The 23424-nt window shown below is 38.9% G+C and overlaps 1 protein-coding gene across 3 annotated transcripts in view; it reads left to right on the plus strand.

The window, feature by feature from the left end:
• The window catches only part of znf385a (zinc finger protein 385A), a 78901-nt gene extending 55701 nt beyond the window's left edge, over positions 1-23200 (plus strand). For 2 of the 3 annotated variants that reach the window (XM_084428340.1, XM_084428341.1), the window contains exons 3-8: positions 4683-4793; positions 10882-11053; positions 17669-17992; positions 21438-21622; positions 21748-21840; positions 21977-23200. In XM_084428340.1, the coding sequence (XP_084284466.1) occupies positions 4683-4793; positions 10882-11053; positions 17669-17992; positions 21438-21622; positions 21748-21840; positions 21977-22201 (1110 nt within the window). In that variant the 3' untranslated portion in view covers positions 22202-23200. Of the gene's footprint in view, positions 1-94; positions 733-4682; positions 4794-10881; positions 11054-17668; positions 17993-21437; positions 21623-21747; positions 21841-21976 lie in introns of those variants that run through there. The other variant, XM_084428342.1, reaches the window with a different exon arrangement.
• Positions 23201-23424: the final 224 nt, after the last annotated feature.

Below are 23424 nucleotides of genomic sequence, written 5' to 3' on the forward strand. Positions count from 1 at the left end.
TATGTGGCAAGAGCGAGAGGACTGTCATAATGGGGGGAGATGGAGGAGGGCTGAATTCTGCAGCTTGTGCATAAGTGTTTTTGAGAGAATGAGGGAGTGAAGGGGTGATTTGGGGAGTGAGAAAGGAAAAAACTGAGGGAGTGCATGATATTCTTAGTGCATCTGAGCAAAATAAGCAGTCAGCGAGCGAGCATGTAGGACAGAAAGAGGAAGGAGATCTTTGAAAGAGCACAGGAAAGGGACGACAGAATTTATTAGTGGAGAAAAAAAGGGAAGGAAAGGATAGAAAAAACCAGTGAGAAGCAGAGGAAAATGAAGAGAGAGCATCCAACCAGGAACGCAGTCTTGGCTTGCTGTGAAGTGTCAGGAAGGATGGAGGGAGGAATGGAAGGAAGGTGGATGAGATTAAACAGCGGAGAACGAGAAACTGATCCCTAACGGCAAGAGTGACGACCGACGGTGGAAAAGAAGAGACAAAACTAGGAAGAGAGACATCAATTAATCATATCCCGGACCTGTAAGCGCAAGAATTGCTCGCTGTCATCCCCAGAAGGGGGCACAGAAGCGTGCGAACGCAAGAGAGTGTGTGAGAATCAGGTGGTGTGGTGGGACAGCCAGGATCCCTTCAGGATGAGTGACACTCTCACACACACCCTCCCACACACAAACACGCGCTCCCTCATGGAGGATCCAATGCAGCTGCGAGATCCAGGCGCTGCCGGGGATATGAAGGTGAGTGCCCTCCAGCTAACTCAGGCAGAGAGCTGGGTACTTTTATCTGGGTCTCAAGCGCTGGACGCTGGACGCTGAACGGCATTCGTTTTCTTCGTGGGTCGTTTTATCTGCCATCGCACCTTCTTCTGTGTTGGAACGCAGTGCATTTTGGGCTTGTGGTGTCCGGCATGCTGTGTTTGCATTAACTGACATGGGATCTTGTTGTAAGTGGAAGGGGAGACTCTTGTGATCTATTTTACATGTTTTACCTTTAAAGTGATAGTTTATCCAAAATCATTTACTCACCTTCATGTTGTTCCAAACCTGTATGGACTTTATTTGTTTTGCAGAACACAAAGGATATTTTGAAGAATGTTTTCACGTTTTTGCCCATACAGTGAAAGTCAATCAGGTTCAAAACATTGGACCCTTTTGACTTTCATTGCATGAAAAAGAAACGTATTTTACATCATGTTCCACAGAGTAAAGTCAGTAAAACAGTGAGTAAAAGATGACAGAATTTTAATGTTTGCATGAACCCTTTGGTCATTAAAGGGTCTGTGTTTTTATAGTAAGAAGGATCTGGCTATTTTTGAGCAGTTATCAGTGTGTGGGATGTGGTTTTCCAGAGGGAGCATCAGGAGGTCATATGACAGACACTGTGCTTGCCAATTGGATAAATGTAACATGCACTGTTAATTGCTCGCTTTGATAATTAGTATAGATGCAGTGTCTGCCAACACCATAAAAATACAGCATGTTATAGAGGCTTCCATAAAACATGAACGATACACACGCCTTAAAGGAATATTTCACTCAAAAATGAATAATTTACTTTACATCATGTCATCCTGTATGACTTATAAATGACATATAAAATATGTTTTATGTAACATATGGTTTTAAAGATATATGTTTTCCCCCATATACAATGAAAGTCAATGGAGTTTAAGTTTAGTGTTGTTTTGGACCCCATTGACTTTCATTCTATGGACAAAAACAGTTCTTCAAAATAACTTATTTGGGTTCCGCGCAGACAGAAAGTCATGATGTAAAGTAAAATGATGACCGAATATTCGTTTTTAGGTGAACTGTCCCTTTAAGGCATCTTTCAGCTGTGGTTTGGTGGTTTCATTAGTTTGATTCTTGTAGCATCATCATAAAGCCGTATCATGAGATTGTTGAAGTTTGAGGAAATTGGTTGGGATAGTTATGTGCCAAGATGTCTCTCAAATGAGAAAGTCAAAGGAATAAATCAACACCAGCAGAAGACCACTTTAATGCAGTGCTATTTTTACTTCATAATGCGAAGCATGATGGACCAACACCCATGATTTTGGTCTAGAAACGCATTTTAACTTCTGTATGCTATTAAATCTTGATTAGAAGGGCGTTCTGAGTTAAAATGCAGCCAGCAGACTTTTAAAAAAGACATGAGCCTTAAAAGTAATCTTTTTCTGAGCTTTGATTTTTCCTGTGAATCCTGCCGGAGCCCCTCCTCCATCCGTTTCCTCGCTGAGGCTGTTAGTACTGACAGTTGTATCTATTGATGTGTTCTAGCTGGAGGTGTTCTGATTACCCTGCTAACTGCCAGCTTCACTTAATCCTCTGGAGATTCATGAAGGCAAAGCCATAGAACAACATCATTGTGGCTAATCCACTGCCTGTCTGACTGATGTAATGTGGACGTTACACATGCACAATGGCATCAGGTCCTCGACGGTTACGGTGACGCAGAACACAAACAAGTTTTCGGGCCTGTGCCAAAAGAGATAAGAGGCAAAAATCGGAGGAAATCCGGTTCAAGAACGCTAACCTACAGTCGGTGGACGCTGTCATCTTGAACCACGTCTCGGCTCTGTGTTTGCTTCTAGTAGGGGGTTGCCTGGATACGTTTCGTTTGCAGAGTTTCAAAATGTTTTTGTTTGACTAAGAGAATATTCATTTCAGGTTCTCTCGCGTTTCCCAGCCAAGAGGAGATGTTCCAAACGGGCCTGGCTTAGTCTATTGTTTTTAGTATTTGGAATAAAAAGCACAACCATCATAGATGAAAGGTTAAACATTTTATTTCTGCAACTGGCTGTATTGGAAATCATGTATCACAGGCATTCTATATTAGTCCAAAAAATTAGTCAAGTTTGACTGTTTTCCAGAAAGAATGACTTGGAAAATTTATGCACGCAGATTAGCTGCATCATATTGTATAAAATGTCATGTCGAAATACTCAAATTAAATGAAACTATATCAAGTGAATAATCATGCTGGGAATCATAGGACAATAGAGCACTGAATGCAGACCACAAAGGCCAAAAGATTTTTGGACTGCGACCATCAGGCTTTGTGCACTAAGCTGGTCATAAACAGAGGCTTAACCATTGGCGCTATGAGATGCGGTACTTAAGCCTGTTTTATACTTCTGCGTCGAACTGCCGCCGTAGCTACGTCGTAGGCTGTATGTAGCGCGCGTACCCTACGGCGTACCCTGACGTGCACCTCTCCAAAAATGTAACAACGCGTCAATTCTACGCGGACACAAGCGCTGTGATTGGTCTGCCAGAACCCCTCCCTCGGGGTTTCATGCTCCCCAGGTGCGCGTCAACGCGGACAACGACACAGAAGTATAAATTAAAACCAACACGTTGCCTACGGCGTATAGGCTCCGGCGTATGTCCGACGCAGAAGTATAATGAGGCCTTTAGGATAGTGGGTTAAATTTATATTAAAAGTCTGACAACTCACATTTTGGACACTGAAACAGAAACAATTTAATGTGTGTCTGTGATGTATGTACACGGTACAGTATATTATCTACATACTGAAAATATAATATGTGTGTGGCTATTATATACATACAGTCAAACCAAAATGTATTCAGACACTTAACATTTCTCACATTATAACAGTTTATTCGCTTTAGTTTAGAAAATGGTAATAAAATATGATAAGAACTGGTTATCAAATCAGTTGATATTTCACTGGTTTTGGCCATCCTTCTGTCTCACAAATGAATTAGGTTGAATAGCTGTCAGCTGTTAAATATAAGTACACAATTAGATAATACCAATTTAGGTCAACCAATTACCAAGCAATGCTTAATTTTATTCAGTCTCTGGTGTAAAAAGGTCGCATTAGTAATTAAAGAAAAAACACTAAAGCAAAACATGGTCATGTCAAAGTGTCTGAATAATTTTTGTCTGAATAATAACCCTAACCCATAATTTTACTGGTAGTCCACTGTATGAAGACTATTTGGGTATAATATGTCACAGTTTACTTTATTTTGCTATCCTCACTTACATAAATGAACTATAGTGTCCTGCACCCACTAGTAAAAAAATTATATCTGGCGTCTGAATAATTTTTGGTTTGACTGTATATATATATATATATATATATATATATATACATACATATATAAATGAATAAATATATATGAGAAAATATTTTTGAATTAAATATCTTTGTAACATTTTTGTAACAATTTTTGTTAATATATTCTGTTAATATTATTTAATTGACCAGATCTAACATGAACTAATTATAAACAGTCAAGTACCAAACTGGAACAAATGTACTGCTCACTGTTAGTTTTTTATCCGGTAAATTATATTCAGGAATCTTTTGGTATGCAGTCTATATGCTGGTCTAGAAATGATCTAGTGTAATGTGGCCTCTTTAATGGAAAGTGAGTTATTAGGTTGTCTTCGTTTATTATCTAAGTCATTGATATTTTGAAACTTGACGAACAACATTTGTGCAAGAGATGAGCTGCTCACCCTGACTTGATCTCACAGGTGTCCTGACTCTTTGCACCATATGTTCACCCTTTAGCCATGTTCTGCTGCCACCTAGACCTTTCCATCAACATGAGTAATGACCTTGTCTGTCTAACGGGAGCCGGATCAGAGTTTAGTTTCACAAGTCCTTTCTCTTTTCCCTTTCCCCCTTTCTCCTGTTCTGTGTTCAGATGGACCCTGTTCAGAAGGCAGTGATCAACCACACCTTTGGAGTCCCACTGGTGAAGACCAAACGGCCAATCATTTCCTGTAATGTCTGCCAGATCCGTTTCAACTCTGAGGTGAGGCATCTGATATTGGACTGTTTGACATGTATGTTCTCTTTGGTGGCTTACTCAACTGGCTTATTGAACTGAAGACATGAAATCGTATATAGATTTCTTAGATTGAGCTTTCTATGTAATATGAGTGTTATGTTCATGTTGCTGAGATACTTTGCACGCTCTGCTTTCTAGTCCGGAAATAGCCAATGGCAAATCCTCTTTGAAGTACTGTATCCGCATAGCATGTCAGAGCGAATGCTTACAGGATGAAGCCTTTTTCTTTCTTTCTACGATTAAAAAGAGTTTAAAGAAAATCTCTCTCAACATACAGTAATAGCTCAATTATAAGATATTATTTCCACCAGGAAATGCTTCAGAAACCTTCCTACAAAAACAACGTTAAAATTTTCCATTTTAGACTTTTATTGCAAGATTCCTATCGCACATTTTGCAGTTCCAATATTCCTCGCGCATCAATGAAAGCAATTATGTTAGTTGTTTATGCTACGCTTGTTTGGGGGGAAACTTAAGCCTGATATATTCTGGGATGAATTCAGTTGCAGCTGTGGCAGACATTGTGACATGTGTGAGATTAGTAACAGAGCAGGACCTGGGAGTGTCCCACTGGCCTGCGCTATTTTTACGGACGAGAACTGTAATCATGGGCAGAAAGTGGCTTTCTTGGTGTGAGCCTGTAATCTTGGGCCTCCAGTCGAGCAGATGTATGGCCTTCTTTAAACTGCATCCACAGACAATGAAAAACAGGGAGAAGACGGAGAGGCCAAGCCTGCATGTGAAGACCTGCGAAAATAGCTGTTAGCCCAGCTCGCTTTTAATGATTTATGGGGAGAGATTTTGAGACAACTCAGCAATTCTGTGAAACAACTTGGACTTAAGAGTTGTAGTAGGATCATTGGAGGTGATATTTTTTCATGGAGGTGAAGATTAGATTGAAGTTGTAAACTGCAGTTACTTCCATCATCTAATGTTGCTTTGTTTTGGTTCATAGTAAATATCCTAGACGGTTGTTAGTTCAGCTATAAATTCCATATCCCAAAGTGCCACCCAAAGATGCCTTTAGTTTACAATCTGGTTCATGACCCTCAAGTCAAACGAGCTTGACACAAGTGTGCTTGTAAATAATAATGCATGCTGTTCAATAAACCTTAAGCACTTGACTACAGATTAGACATCTCTGACACCTGCAGCTGTCCTGGTTTGTAAAAGATAGGCATATAATTTCAACACCCCTGCTTTGCATTTAACTACACACTCACACATGTTTTCATGTTTCATGGGGACTTTCCATAGACGTAATGGTTTTTATACTGTACAAACTGTATATTCTATCCCCTTACACACTAACCCTACCCCTAAACCTACCCATCACATTAAAAAACAGCATTTTTACATTTAAAAAAAAATAGTTTATACCAGATTTACAAATGAGGACGGTTTTTGGAGATTTTGTCAGGTTTTTGGTCACTCCTTAAATGTGTCCCCAAAATATAGCTAAATAGGTATACACACACACACACACACACACACACACACACACACAACCACATGGCACTTTCCATAAAAAGGGTACAATATGGGGCCTGCTTTTTTTTTCTTATTATTATATAATTTTGTTATACATTTTGCAAAAAAATTAATTTATATTTTGATCATATTTTTAAATAACATGGGTAAGGGCTGAATGCTGATGCTTAATAAATACAAATAATATGACTCATTTATTAATTCATTTATTCTTACATTTTTCAAATGATTTTATTATTTTTACATTTATACATTTAGTATGATTTTTAAGGGGATACATACATTGTGTGTTTAAAACTATCTACTTTTCATGCTAGGTTAATTTTACGTTAGATTATAACATGAACAAAAAACATAATTTGGGTATTGATTTTTTTTTTTTTTAAAGTGTGCTGTATCTGTGGACAGTGCCACATGAAAAACACTCATAAACCTTCATACAAACTTACACATTCTTTTGTCATTGTCCTAACAATTTAAACTCTTATTTATTTTTAAAGTTGTCAGGCATCGAGTGTTCGCGGCGTCAAATCAGTTGTGAGTGAAGAACGGAGAGATCAAAAGAAAAGACATCAAACAATTGCAAGTTTGTATGTTTTTTTAGAAATCGTGCTACTTCTTTCATGCATTGTTGCACTGGAAATGATTCAGCTACGTTAGGAGATTAAATTATACAATGCCACGTTTCATTAAATGGTTACACAGAGCAACGAGTCTACATTTTCTTCCTCTACTATGCCGAATAAAGCAATGCATTTGTTCCTTGAAAATATCTAATCCCTCGCCTCCTTCCCATCATCATTTCACGCTCCATTATGGATTCATAGATTCCACACCCCCCAGTGCCGATAACTGAGGACATTTGTGGTGGAAAAAGCAGACAATTGGCCGCCAGCAAGTGTTATCTGATGCATTCATCAAACTAGGAGCTCCGACTTGTGTTATGCTGTGCTGCCAGTGTCCCTCTGTCCCTTTCACTCTAGCGCAAGATGGAGGTATAACCTTGCAGCGCTGCAGAAGTGATGTCACCATATTGTGTCACTGTTGCTGCAGGACAGGGTTGAATGCGTGTCCCTCCCCCTGCCAGAGCTGCAGTGGCCCACCGATGTCGCACAATTTCCGTCATTCACTGGCTGGTTTTCCGTCACTAGGGCAAATTAACCTTCCTTCCATGTGTGTGATGAGCGTCGTGACTCGGGAATAGCCACAGCTGTCAATCCTCCTCATGCCGCCCTTTCCCATTTTGTTGTGGTAATTGTATGTTGGTGTATGTTGCGTTACATACTGTTCACACGTGGTTCAATGAGACTGGGACAATGTGGTCTCTGTGTCCTAATTTGTCCTTGGAAAAGTTCTTCATGCTCATGCTTCCTGTTTTACCATCGTTGTGCTTAGAAGAATTAATCTTGTGCTCTCAAAACCAACTCATCTCTCTTATGTAAAACCCTGTGCCATCTGGGCGAGAACTTTCCTCGTTTCCTTATTCTATTGATAGCGCTGCATTCATACCAGCACTTCACCGGCACATTTTGGATTTGGCTTGGTACTTGATTTGTATTCATATCTAATGGCTGAGGTATTTTTCACACATAATGCATGCCCTCTCTTGTAAGTCACTTCATTATGAAAGAATTAACTGAGAATTTCAATTAATAAACTCTGTATGTGGGTTCAAATTGGATTTGTATTGCTAATAGTTGAATTTGAGTTAGGAACTGGCCAAAACAGCTTAGCTACAAACTGTTTGTTTCTAAAGGATGATAGTGTCATTTTATCAGTTTTTTTTTTTTAAATACCAGAACTGAATGATGCTCAGTTGCATTCTCATTGATGCATTCTTTCGGCAATGCGGGCGGACCACCATACAAAAATACTCAAGACAGAGAACTGTTCTACTATTTGGTGTCAACGCAATGGCGCTGCTGAATCTACGGCAGTCCAATTCCCGAATCTTACGAACCTGTTCTTTTTAGTGAATCAAAATTATGCATTGCGACCAGTGTAGTCTGACAAATGACTTTAATGAATCGGTTCTTTTTAGTGAATCGAAAACATACAGTGTATACAGTGTAGACTGATTCCTGAATGAATGATTCTAATAAGCAGTTTCTTTTTAGAGTATCAAACGAATACAGCTTACAATTAACTGTGAGAAATGTAGTTTCTGATTGGTTGTTCATTCATTCAACAATGTGTAAAGATGCACATTATGACTTTTGTCAGTAGTGTATATATATATATATATATAGAGTCAAAGCCAATTATTTGACTTCATTTATGACACGTCTAAAAGACGGTCTGTGTAATGCATTATTAAAGAATTCATAATTATTATTCAAGGATTTTAAAAATGACAGCATTTTTATTCAATATTTAGTCCTTACTAAAAGAATTGCTAAGAGGAATTGGAACTAGAACCGTTAAATTCTTTACTATTACCATTCCTAGTCACAGACTGTTTAAAAAAATACTTGGAATCTCCAGTATTGATTGTATTCTCTGTAACTCATGGTTGTGATTACCGCCCTAGACGGTTTGAGTCTGTTGCTCGCACGTGGCAATGGCATGAACTGTGTTTCTCATTTGTTTTTGGATGCATATTCTTTTCTTCTGCATTTTTTTCAAGTCTGATCAGTTATACATACATTTTTTTGTCTGTGTGACCTCTGTCTAAAACATATGGAGCACCTGTGCTTTAGCCCCATATCCATTGAGTTCTCTGTTGGTTTCCGCCAGAACCACATGGCTATCTTCTCCTCTTTCCTCCTTAATCCCAGGGATCGCTGCTCTTTTAGTACTTCTTTCCCACATCCTCCTCAGTTTCCTGCGTGCTTTAGACAGGCAGCTTCTTCAAACCCCTGAAGGCTTCGATTACAGACCACCAGCTATACAAGGTTCTGTCATCACCAAATTACAGCCCACAACCTGCCACAACAGACAGGAAGGGCCAACCTAATGCCATTCCCTCAAGTGTACCCTAACGGTCTTAAAGGCCTATCCGAGCTGTCTTAATCTCTTTGTTCCCATGAGTCTCTGCTGGGGTTCCACGCCTCTTTTAATGTTGTGAGCGTCTGAGCCCTGGATGACACTCTGGTATGAGTCTCTTGGTCCTGCTCCCAGTGTCTGCAGCAACGGTTGTCAACTCATTCTCAGTTTCACACAACAGCTAATCCAGCCATTTAATAATCATCATCATGTTTGTCCTTATGGGACACATTCTGAGGCCATGGCTGTTTTGGGAAGCGGCTGCTAGTTGATCTGTTTGAAGCGTGCTGCTGGGAGGCAGGACAGATATGCATTGTGCTCCCCTGTTATGAGGATGCAGACCGCAGGCCGCAGGCGACAGCTCCAGTGTGAGCATCTCTGGAAATATCTCCTCGTGTGTTCCTGCTAGAGGTCAAGTCAGCACGATCGATGAGTGGACTAGATTGTGCCACATCAGAGAAGTGGAATTGTTTATGCAGATTAGAGCTTTCACAGTAGTCAACTGTTTTGTGTTTCCTTTGGTTTTGCACTGCTTCTGCACTGACCGCTGAGACGGCTAAATATGTCCTTTCACTTAACAATGGTCTCATTCTCTCTACTTATACAAACACAGTGTTGCCGTCAGCATTCTCACAGGTTCGCGTTTTTAAAGATTGCACAGAGAGAACTTAAGGGTTTTCTGTTAGAACGGTGTCGTGTTAGCGGCCCCTAAGTTAATAACTAATGTTCGTTGCGACGGAAGTGAATCAATCAAAACTTACTTTAGCTGGACAATAACTTTATTCTAGAGCTGCTGTAAAGCCCAAACAATCTCTGTTACTTTAATTTACTATTATCACTGTAAAGCTGTTTTGAAACAATCTATATTGTTAAAAGCGCTATATAAATGAAGGTGACTAGACTTGACTTGATAATGAAATCATGGAAAAAGACCTCATATTCTTTGTCTAATGGTATACATCATTTTGTGTAATTTATTTTATTATTAATAATAATAAATTAAATATAATTAGTAGTGTTAATATTATGCATAAAATAATTTAAATAATAATAAAATTGTATTCAAATAATTAAAACAACTTTGCTTATTATTATTATTATTATTATTAAATTAGTGTATATCCAGAATACATATTTTTTGTCATTTTGTACAATTACACTGTAACGGACACATTAAAATAAAGTGTAACCAAAATATTATTATTATTATTATTATTAATAAGAATTATAATTATAATAATAATGTTGATAATAATATAATTTGTATTAAAAAAAAAAGTTCAATTAACTTAAAGTTTACATAAATATTTTTTAAGACATGTAAAAGCAGCCCATTAAGACAGTCAGTTTCACACTCACAGAAAATGGGTGTCATGTGGCATCAGTGTCCTCCTGTAGGTATAAGCCCATGTTATGACTCCTGGATGGGACATCCAGTACCAGATGTCAAATATTGCCTTTAAGCATTACAAACTTTTTTGTACTCTACCTGTTTTGTTTGTGTGCAGCTCTTTGTGGATTTTGAAAGGTGTGTTCATAGAATGTTTAAGTAGCATTACCTGTGTGTTCATTTCAGAGTCAGGCAGAAGCCCACTACAAGGGGAACCGTCATGCTAGGAGAGTCAAAGGCATTGAGACCTCAAAGAGCCGCCCACAAGACACTGACAAACCTCCTCCCGGGCCCGTCTCGTCCCCCTCACCTACGGGACCCTTGCTGGCTGTCTCAGACACTGAGCCCAATAAAACAGGTAAGAGCTTGAGAATAAGTGGCTTTGTACAATATAGTGATTGTAAAACATTCACATCTGGTCCTCTGTGCTCACTCACACAGAACCGTTGGAACGTAAAGACATTCATTTGAAGAATATAAAGTTAGGCAGTGTATTCTGCTTCAAATTTCTTAAAAGAGATGACTGGAAAGCGAGGATACACTAATTCACCCTATGAATCAAAACTAGGACATGAAGACACCGCAAATATTCAATCTGTGTGTGGTCTGACCTCACTCTTCAACAAGCAACCAATCGAACATTCCCATCGCTGAAGGTCTAGGGTCTGTCACAGGGCAAAACTGTACAATAACAGAAAGAGACAAAGACAACATTCCTCAGTCCCAGCACAAGATTTAAAATAGCTAGTTTATGAAATATAAGATGGTGCAATCCTCGTTGAAACATCTTGAGGAAGTCTGGGTAAAGGTCTTGAACATGGACCACTTTATTCAGAGCCTAATTTTACTAGAGTGGCGTGACTGACCATGACCACTTGATTTGCAGCTTTATTAGGAAGGCCTAGCTGATGTGTTTATGGAGCTGTGTTCAGGGTTATTAGGTATTAAAAGCTCATTTGTCTCTGCATCAGAATAAACTTTGGGATTAGGAGGGATGGGTTGGAGCAGAGGATGAGCAGTGAGTGAGAGTTTGTGAGACATAGATTGTGGATATAAAAAAGTTCAGAGGTCTGAGGATTAGTTAAGAGGGAGAAGGGAAACATCACAGTTGATCTTGGTTTAATGAGTGATTAAACATTGGCAGATCATAATGATGGTAAGATGAAATGAGGGCGCAGAGTTTATAAACTGCCAGAGGGTGGGTGACGCCCTCTTGTGCCTGTTATTTTCCTGTCTCCGATTTAAATTTTTTTTTTTTTTTACAGCCTGTAATATGGTGATTTGGTGCTCGAGAAACATTTTGTTTTATTATCAATGTTGGCAGCAGTTGTGCTGCTTATTGTTTTGGTGAAAACTGTGATCGTTTTTTTTCCTGGACTCTTTGATAAATAGAAAGTTCAAAAGAACAGCATTTATTTGAAATGGAAATCTTTACCTAATTGTTAAAATAATGGCATATTTTTAGTCAGGACAACTTTTTTAAGTGAAGTCAAGACATTCAGTAAATGAATTCAACTCAAAACTCAACTTTTTACATTATATAATATGACTTACAGAATGACTGCTTTAATTCCCACCTCCCCCTCATCCTGCTCATCGTCTCTGTCACAGAGGATGGAGGAGGACAGTATAGCCGTGTCTCTCACTGAGGGATTTGCCTGTCCAGAGAAAACTGTCTACAGTCCTCAGGCCGAGAAAAAATTCCAGCGGGAGAGAGCCAAAACAAACTGGCCATGATCTAAATGTGAAACCAGATACATATGAAAGAATGCCGTTTTCCATCCAAAGCTCACTCCCGTGACCCCGACCCCTAGCGGGCTGGTGGCTCGCTTGTTTGTATATCCCGACAATCACTTTGTTTTAATGCCCATATAGTTTCACAACAGAGTCTTCATTGAGCTGCCAATCCCTTGAGTCATGACAGCTGCAGTTCCATCTGGACATTGCAATCCCAGCGTGTGTGTGTGTGTGTGTATGTGTGAGATTGTGCAGTGTAAATTTATTTTGCAAATGTTTAGAGCTCACTGAGTGTGTTTCACTTCATCTCTGTCCTCCCCATTCCTGTCAGAGTTTACAAGCATGCAACTAGATATTGGGGATGCATCAGGGCTCGGTACTTGGGCCTAATCATTATATCTCATATGTCTACACATCAAGCTTTCTGCTCTCTCTCTGTGTGGGTTTTTATGTGAAAGCTCAAGAGGAGAATTCCCACGCTTCATGAGAAACACAATGTCGCGTTGGACCTCAGCTGCCGGAGATGTAATTTATTGATGATTTTCTTTCACACATCACTAAAGCCAGTAGAGCTTCTAAGAGGTAGAAAGACAATACTCAGGCCAATGGAGTCACCTTTTTAGTGGTTATAGAGTTTCAGCTGCCTTCTGCATGTTTCCTTGACTGTCTCTTGAACCATTGATAATTTAAAAGGATATTTCATACCCAAGGATATTTTTTTTTAAATAAAATTAATAGTATAATATACACTATTAATTCCACACCAATATAGTTTGTGCTTGGATACATTCTTAGCTCTTTTACAAGGAATTTCAGCTGTGGTTTATCTAATTATGATGTTTGCTTATTCCTTATATTTAACTTTTTACATTTCCCGTGTTAGGGACACTTTTATTCTAGTGAAGATTTGTTGTAAGGCTTGAACGCAACTAACGGGGCCCATAATAGCATGTAGAATTGGCAGGATGTGCAGGAGGTTTGGCATTGAAGCGTCTTAGCAGTCTGTTTGTCCCAAAGATCCACTTCTGCACAGTCACTCTGCTTAATAAAGCCATACGTCTCCAGCAGTCTTCTACACATCTGGAGATTGTATAGAGACAGAAGGCTGCACGACACTCGTCTGGGCCTCCATATTTCACAGCATAAGCTTGAAGTGCCATTAAATTTCCTGCTTGATATTTCTCCATCTCCGACAGCATGGTTCTGCTGAGCTACAGTGGCAGAATCTCCACTTTTACACGCAGATTCTATAGAAACAAGAGGATCGTTTGGTAAACAGGCCTGCTCTAAGATGCATCTGGGAAACAGCGATCTGAGCGAGGCAAATTAATGCACCCAACTCCATAATTAATAAGTCCCAAAGCTCATTCAGGCATCTTGTTTCAGGGTTCATTAATCATTAATGAAGGGCAGGGTAGGAGTGGGGTAAAAGCCGGCCTCTTTTCTACCTGACCCCTCGAATATCTGATCCACCTGCACGGGTCACAACCAGACCCCTCCTTCACCACGTCACACTCCATCTTCTCCACTATAGCTCTGTCAGAGGCTGTGAAACCAGAGCAGCATTAATAGCAGGTTTAGTTTACTGTCTGGAAACTGAGAGATTGTTCTTGTGGGTTCAGGTTCTGTATGTGGAGTCTGTAACTAAGCTATCATAATTCTACTAAATGCACAGGCATCATTTACACTTTCTGTCAAGGCCAATTTTGTCCTAATCAATAACTGGAATAACTCACAGCATGATGTGACTAATGGCGCTTTTCCACTGCATGGTACGGTACGGCTCGGTTCGGTACGGCACGCTTTGGCGCTTTTCCACTGCATGGTACGGTACGGCACGCTTATGGCGCATTTCCACTGCATGGTACCAATATCATCCAACTACGGCTCGCTTCGGCTCGCTTTAAATGGTACCACCTCTGTTGAGGTTCCAAGCGTACCGTACCGGTACTAAAATGTGACGTGAAAACACTGAAGATCACTGATTGGTCAGACAGAATCGTCACTACCAGTGTCATTGTATTTGCGACACGAGACCATGCACGAGACAAACCCGCTAGATTTAAATAGCCAGTAGACAACAGCCAACGCTGTAGTGTCTTGCAGTTAAAAAGTTTCTTGTAAACTGTTTCTTGCAGTCAGGGGCGGCGCCGGATAATTTTTAACGCATGTGCGCACACACACACACATATGTGTGTATATATATATATATATATATATATATATACACACACACATATATATATATATATATATATACACACACACACACACATATATATATATATAATTAATAAATGAGAAAAAATTGGCCACAAAATATTTAATATTCAATTATTTTAATGATCACAATTAAAGTTTTAATTTTATTAAATTGTACAAGCGCAAAATTCAGCATTCAATCAAATATTCAAAAAGACTTAATAATAATGTTTTTTCTCTCTATAGGTGCGTTTACTACGAATATGGCGATCGTCAACTTCATCTTTGCCAGACACTGACAGAAAACACTATTTTATAAATAAAAATCAGTGCACGCGTCCCCGGATTTACAAACGCACATCTTGCTTGTTGCACGCACATTATGTCGAAATAACGAGATATTATGTTGAAATAACATTATTATTATTAAGTCTTTTTGAATATTTGATTGAATGCTGAATTTTGCGGTTGTTCAATTTAATAAAATTAGGCCTATATATAGCCTATATATAGCCTACTATTAATAAATGAGCAAAAATTGGCCACAAATTATTTAATATTCAATTATTTTAATGATCACAATTAAAGTTTTAATTTTATTAAAACGCGTGCACTGATTTTTATTTATAAAATAGTGTTTTCTGTCAGTGTCTGTGCATGGCAAAGATGAAGTTGACGATCGCCATATTCGTAGTAAACGCGCCTATAGAGAGAAATGCACATAATGGATTACATAAGAGAGTAGCCTATTTCTTTTTGTTTTGAATTATTTCGTTTAAAGACATTTCAAGCTTTGTGTATTTGAGGATGAGATGCGCTCCAGTTAACGTACAATGCAAGTGACCGCTCGGGCGCCTCAATGGTTAAATTGTCTATTTTGCATCTTATTCAATCCAGGCAATTGTTTGATGAAAAAATTATTAAAATTAAGATACAATTTATACAAAACGAAATTCACTTTAAAGAAAACAAAGTGAACAAAACTTAATGAAGTGGTCAAAATTATGTCTGACTCGCTCCATGTCTCTCTACTCGTCTCGTGCTGTTCACTTTTCATAATCAACATAGGCAGATGGAAAAAAATAACTTAACATTAAATGCGCTTTTTTAATGGCAGTAGTTTAAAACAGTAGGCTACATTAGGCCTAGACTCTCTATTTGTAAAGATTGCTGCACATTCATTTAATTCTGAATTTTGCACACACAAGTTGAAAGGCATTTGTTCAAATCAAGTTCACGGATAATTGTGCGTGCATTTATTAATCATTATGATACTAAAATCATAAAGTAGGCTATGCTATGTACAAAAAATCAGATGAGCCCAGAATATGAACGCAACGTTTAATTACACGTTAAGAATTTTCCTTCCATATAGGAAACCATTATAAGAACGTTTAATTTAATTTAAAAACATCCACAACATGCCGAGAATCAAGAGCACCATCCCCTGTGTTGTGCGTTTGAAATGTGGCGCGTTTACGATGATGTCATGGCAGTAGAGGCGGCAACTATACGATCAGTCCCACCCATTTTGAAGCGGTACTAACTGCAATGGAAAAGCAACCGAGCTAAAGCGAACCGAACCGTGCCGTACCGAGTCGAGTCGTACCACGCAGTCCACAGAGAGAAATCTTCCTGGAAACTTCCAGTGTAAAGAGAGAGAGAAAGAGAGAGAGAGAGAGAACAGTTTCCTGTTAAATGAGGGATCTGGTTGCCTCTAACCAGCTCTTATACACCTGCCATTCAGGATTTGCCTCCACAGCAAAGGCTGTTGAACTTCAAATGTCATGGTGAATAAATCCTGAACAGTGTGTTTCTTAAGGAGACACTGAGTTCGAATGACTAAGAGTTTATGTAAGACGTTGTGGCCAAATGTTTGTAAAATGACAAAAACATACAGTACATTTTGTAAGGAAATAGTGAAGTCACTGCTTACTTTTCCCCGCAAGAGAGTATTTCTAAAGACTGTATGTTTGCACTTTAGTTGTCTCATTTAATGGGGTATAAGATAACTCACTTTGTAACTTTTTGAACTGTGTAACGCCCTGCTCCCATTTAGGGTGTTTTTAGTACCCAATGTACGGTGAATGACAAACCTGTAGGGTATCTGATGCTAACAATGTCAGGTAAAGGGTTTGATTTTCAGTGACACATGGACTGAAGAGTGCACTAGAAATATGAGGTCAGAGTTATAAGTTCAGGCTTTTCAGAACCACTCCTGCAGTGACGGGTTATGGGGTTTGCCCCAAGTTGTTTGTGATTTAAAAATATCTGACGGATACATTTATTCCGCAATTGATCAAAAGTGACAGTACAGTACATTTGTAATGTTACAAAATATATTTTTTTAAATAAATGCTGTTAAACTGTCTGACTCAAAAAATCCTGAAAAATAAATATTAAAGAATATTAAGCAGCACGACTGCATTCAACATTGATAAGAAATATTATTTTTGAAAACATTTTAAATTGTAATATTTCAAAATTGTACTGTTTTTACTGTAGTTTTGATCAGTAACAAACATTTTAAAGATAGTTTAAATGTAATGTTTTCCTTTGTCATAGCCTTATATGAGGCAGTTATTATGAGTTTTGCTTGCTCTTCTTACTTAGTCTCAATGTCAATGTTTAAATTGGCAAAGACTGCTATTTCACATCCTGAATACTTTAAATGGGATGGTTACATATTTCTCAGCATCTCCAATTTTACTTTAGAAATTAAACTAAACAATATGTGATGCCTCATAAAAAAAATACAAACATATGTAAATAATTAGATTTTATGAAGCCATTTTTTTTGCAAACTTGTTTTTATGTGGTGTCTAACGGCTGGGATTGCACACTTTAAGATGAGGTATTTGAAATACGCCTGGTTTGAGGTTTACAGGAAAAAACACATTTCTGAGGCATGAACTGAAAGCTCTTGAATTCTTGTGTAGCAGCGTTGTTATTTTCAAAGATGAAACAGCAGAGCCCATTAACTTCCAGAAATACTCCATTTAAATGTCATTTTGTTGTTTGCTTTGCTTTGCAGATGAGCCAGCGCCACAGTTAAACGGACCAGCGGTGGCCCCGGGGCCCGTGACCATTTCTGCTCCCCCTACCCCAGAATCCCCCGGTCCTTCTGCATGTCCCCTTCTGTCCACCCCCACTAACCCTCAACCACCCCCAGCCACCTCCTCATCCCCCGGCTGTGGCTCTTCAAACCCAGAGCAGGCTGGCACTGGGGCCCCTGGGGCCCCATCAGTCACTCCCAGCAACCCTGAGACCGAAGAGGACAAAGCCAAGAAGCTGCTTTACTGCTCACTGTGCAAAGTGGCCGTCAATTCGCTCTCCCAGTTGGAGGCCCACAATAAAGGTGAACATTCATTTAGAGACAGCTCATCTTGACTCAATAACTTATCCCTCCGACTGATTACACAACACATTATTGGAATAAAGAGTCTCCAATGGGTGCTTAGAGGTGGATAGATTGTACATAACCCCAAATGCTTGTGTTTTCTTGTTCGGGAGATTCACTAGTCTGTATACCCGTGACTTTGTACTATTATAATTGTAAAACTCAAAAGTCATTGTGAGACTCCATAGTATCATATGCAGCAACAATATGATGCTGAAATCCCTTTTCATGACAGAAAAACATAAAAAGCAAATGCAAAGGTGTACTTCAGTGTTTCTCTGCTTTGTTAATGTTACTTTTATGGACCAAAATTTACATTTTGGCAGTGGCAGGTGCATTGAGAAGATTTACCAGCCATAAACATTTTCCATTTTATATTCCATTATATATAAATCTTCCTGTCACCAAGCAATATATATAATTGCTTGCCATATTTTTTATTTTCATGGCTTAATGCAATATACTGAAGCGCTTTGAGTACCCAGAGAAGCGGTATATAAATGTAACAAATTATTATTATTAAGAAGCATTCCATATAGACATTTAATATTCGTTATTCCATAAAACATTTCTGATGGTAGAAGATGCGAAAGTTATGACTGAACCATTTATTTCTTATTTAAATCGCATAGAGTTAGACTTTTTTTTCAATTGGATTAAAACCATGTATTTTGTTGCAGTTCCTAATAAATTTGCTTACTTAACGTTAAGGATTTATATAGTCCTCCTTACTTGAATTTTGCACTTGGCAAATGTAAAATTTTAAGAACAAAACAAAGACATTAGTTCTTAGGAACCCAAACATGTGGACATCACATGTTTTTTTTATTCATCTTCTGGTTGCCTTTCTCAATACTTGCACAAATTACTTCAGAAGAGTCTGCAAGATTGATCTTGTTCTGTGAGCAGCAGAAATATGCTTTGCGTAGCTCGAGGCAGCTCACAGAGGAACACTAGCAATTAAAACAGGAGTTTTTAGAAGCTTTCACTCGTTCATGATTTATACACAACTTTACAGCGCCACTTGTCCTCTTGGTTTCCCCCCAAAGGTGTGCACAAAAACAAATGGAGTAGGTCAGTTTTTGAATTGTAGTATTTAGGGGAGTGTTTGATTTCTCATAGTACTGTATATCGAATGCCTGAGCAGATCTCATTCTGTTCTATTATTCAGTTTGTGTCAACACAAACAACCCTGTTTGAAGAGACCAAGGTGGATGTTGAGGAGACTCTGCTGCAGAGGCACACACAACTCTATTTATTATTGATCTCCTCTTTTATTTATCAGGAAAAACTGCAGTCATAGTTTCAGTATGTTCAGGAATTTCTCATGTTGAGCTTGTTGATTAAATAGTCTGTTTTTCCCCAGGCCAAAAAATAGAATTATGCTTTTACATAAAGTATTTGACAATTGTTTATGTGGACTGAAAATTAAACATTCACACTTTGATACATGGAAGCCACATGGAAGTCGTTCGTCTTGGAACACGACTATGTTTTCAAGTAAACATTACAAGTTATGAGTGATATCAGGGCACTGTTGCCGATGGAAGCGTGAATTTATAATCATGGCCTGGGTTAAGGAAAGCTATCTGGAATCAGTACAGTCCATTCCCTAAATTTAATTCCTAACCGCAGCCAAAAATCAAATCATATGTTGTGCAGACAGCCACAGATAAAAGTCAGGAGAGGAAGGGAGAGTTTTAGCTTACTGTATTTCTCCAGACACAGCTGTCAATTCTTGTTTTATCTGTTTGTTTCTCAGACGGCATTTGCATATGACCGTTACACAGTAAAACTAGCCACACTCATTTAGTGTAAATACTGCAAGAGTGCACTTTTGAACTGCACAAAGGTAATTTGTGCTAGATTCTTGCCTTGTCTACTCAAACCCAAAGTTAAGGGGAACTTTTGGTCAAAAATGACTGCTTTTGATTTGGCAAGAGAATGTGTCGACATTCCCAATGTTTTCTTGGTTAAGAACAAAACAAAGACATTAGTTCTTAGGAACCCAAGCATGTGGACATCACGTGTTTTTTTATCCATATAGCTTAGCTGTGTTTTCACTGACATTGTGAGGCCAGAAACATGACGGCGAAACATTTAAGGAGAACCATGTGTTGCATGGCTCAAAATACAGGAAATGGAAAATTGATGAGCTTCGTTGCAATGAGGACAGCCAAATTTAACAAATCTCGAAGACTTGAAGAATTCAGTTTTGCAACAAAGTTTTGAAATTGAAAGCCAAGCAAAATATCTTGATTTATGAACAGCCTTGTACAATAATGTAACCTGAATGAAATTCAAAAAGGATATGACTTACAAATGCAAACCATTCCAATAAAAGAATGGTGTGACTGCTTATTAGACATGTGGACAGGAGGAATAAGAATCATCCCTGGCATGAGCAGCTGCAGTCAAGGATAATTCAAAGTGGAAGATACAAGAGCCCTCTAGTGGTCGCGACTGGATATTATCTTTATAGATACATACATTTAATCTATTTATTTATCTTTTATTATTTCATAATATTCTCATTTTAATCTATTTTATATTATTATTGTTGTTGTTGCATTATTTTTTATATTATTATTATAATTGTATTTTATGTATTTATTAATTAATTCTGTCACACTTTAGATTAGGGTCCAATTCTCACTATTAAATATAACTCCTAATTACTGCTTATTATTAATGGTTAGGTTAATTTAGGATGTAGAATATGGTCATGCAGAATAACGCATTAATATGTGAATTCTAAGTACTCATAAACAGCCAATATCATAGTAATATGCATGCTAATAACCAACTAGTTAATAGTGAGAACTGGACCCTAAACTAGAGTGTTAACATTAATTTATTTATTTATGTGTATATACACAACTGTTCAAAAGTTTGGGGTCTTTTATACTTTATTTTGCAAGAATGCATTAAATCTTTAAAAGTGACTTTTTTTTTCTTTCTTTTTTTTTATAAAAGCTGATCTTTTGAACTTTCTTTTCATCAAAGAATCCTGAAAAATCTGTCACAATTTACAAAAAAAAAAAATATTAAGCAGCAGAACTGTTTTCAACATTGATAATAATAAGAAAAAGTGTTTCTTGAGCAGCAAATCAGCATATTAGAATGATTTCTGAAGGATCATGTGACACTTTGTATCACAGGAATAAATTACATTTGAAAATATATTAAAATACAAAACAGTTATTTTAAATTGTAATAATATTTCACAATATTATTGTATTTTTGATCAAATAAATGCAGCCTTGGTGAGCATAAGAGACATTAATAAAAATCTTACCAAGCCCAAACTTGTGAACCGTAGATTAAATGCATGTAAAGCCTACAGCATGCGCATGTGTTTTCATTTATAAAAACCACCTTTGTTTTTCTCTGTGCTCCTCAGGCACTAAACACAAAACCATTCTGGAAGCCCGCAGCGGACTGGGCCCCATTAAGGCATACCCTCGTTTGGGTCCGAAGCCCAGCGGGGAGCAGGGAGGCGGGGCCTCAGACCCCAATACTCAGGAACGCACCTTCCACTGTGAGATCTGCAATGTGCGGGTCAACTCAGAACTACAGCTCAAACAGGTGAGCGAGGGTTATGGTCTTCATATTTCATGAAATAACATTAGTCTGTGTGCTTTAATATGCTCGCCATGTTGTTTATACTAAATCAAATGTTCATCTACGGACTATGTTTGGTTTGTTTGCAGCACATATCAAGTCGACGGCACCGGGACGGAGTGGCGGGAAAGCCAAACCCCCTCCTGAGCCGACACAAGAAGCACAGGGGAGCTGACCTTGCGGTAAGTGGTCACCAAACCTGATACTGGTTACAATCCTAATTTAAATGTGCTAACACGCACTGAAAGTTATATTTGATAATTGGATGTCAAATTACAGTATGATGTCGCTGAGTCATAACGTTTTTATCTTATATAGGATCTCACCAAAGCATTAGGCGCCGGCCTCCTGCCGAGTCCTCTGGCCGTTGCTGCGGCAATGGCAGCGGCCGCCTCCTCCAATCAGCTGGCTCTCCGCGCAGCAGCCCCCACCCATCCACATCATCACCTGCTGCAGGGTCCGCCCCTCAGTCACGCCATCTTGAGACCAGCTCCGGGGCCCATACGCACCTCACACGGTCCGATCCTGTTCTCGCCGTACTGACTCCGCCCTCACCCCCCTTAGCCAATCACAGCCAGTCCGGAGCCTCACCTCCAAAAGCACACTGTGAAGACGAAAAAAATAGTGAAACATCACAGAAATGACTAGAATCGGCTCATCAACAACAACGTCAATCATCAAACCAAGCAGAAGGGGGCGCAAAGTGGGAGCAATCACGAAGGAGGGTGCAACTGGCGTTCCAACTCTCTTTCCACCACCCTTAACTGCCTCCTCCATCTCCGTTCGTTTGGTTTGAGTGATTTATTCGTTGGTGGATGAATGGACAAATGCAGGGATTGTTGGAATAGAGCAATATTGTATGTATCTGACATCCTTGTTCCTTCCCTCTATTTATACTCATACTGTGAGGTAGCAGAAGTCACATCGTAGCCAGACGTGCTGGAATGAGTTAGGCAACTATCTAGAGACCCCCAAAACACACAACCCAACACACAAAGACTACAGTTAAATGTTTCAGTTGTTCTGAATAAATGCACCTTGAGAAACATACAAAAACCAAGTTACATCAGTACGCTTCTCGTAGTATTCGCTGTATTCAACTTGTCCTGTCTGGCTTTGGCATCTTTGCAAGAGAAAAACACCACAATCTAAGTAGCAGTTCCACCATGTCAAGACTCACAGCAGGGGATTGTGGGGAAGGTCTAAGGATGCTCGACTCTTTCCGAATGCTGGTTCGAAATGGGCGTTAGAAGCTCAGCGTCGTCGACTTCATAGTCGCATCTCTCTAGGGAAACAGAAGAGAGATGCAGAAGAGATACTCGAGATCTCTTTTATGTCGCTTTTACATCCGTTAGCTCTAGGAGCGGTTGACTGAAAAACCCCAGACCTCTGTCTTAGATCTTAGAAAATCAGTAGATGTCTATTTATTCTATTGCGTAGTGTAGCGTAGTTTAGTTCAGAACATCCAAGCTGGTTGACTTAGGAAAAATATTCAGAAGTGAAATGTGTGCGTAGAGAATGATGTAACTGCTGGTAGATGCTGAATAAAGATGGACGGGTACTTTGATTCTCAGAGAAAGGCAGCAAATCTAAGCACACGCTTGGACTAACAGTACAGGCTCCTCTGTTCATTTTGTCTCTGTATGTTCGGTGGACATTATGCAACCCCTAGCAATACGCCCCCCTTCTGCGTTCAGTCTCACGAGACAGCCTGCATCCCGGCAAAGACTGACACGGCAGGTCAGCCACTCCAGTGGAAACCCAAG

The sequence above is a fragment of the Rutilus rutilus genome (genome assembly GCF_951802725.1).
Source record: "Rutilus rutilus genome assembly, chromosome: 13".
Lineage (NCBI taxonomy): Eukaryota > Metazoa > Chordata > Actinopteri > Cypriniformes > Leuciscidae > Rutilus > Rutilus rutilus.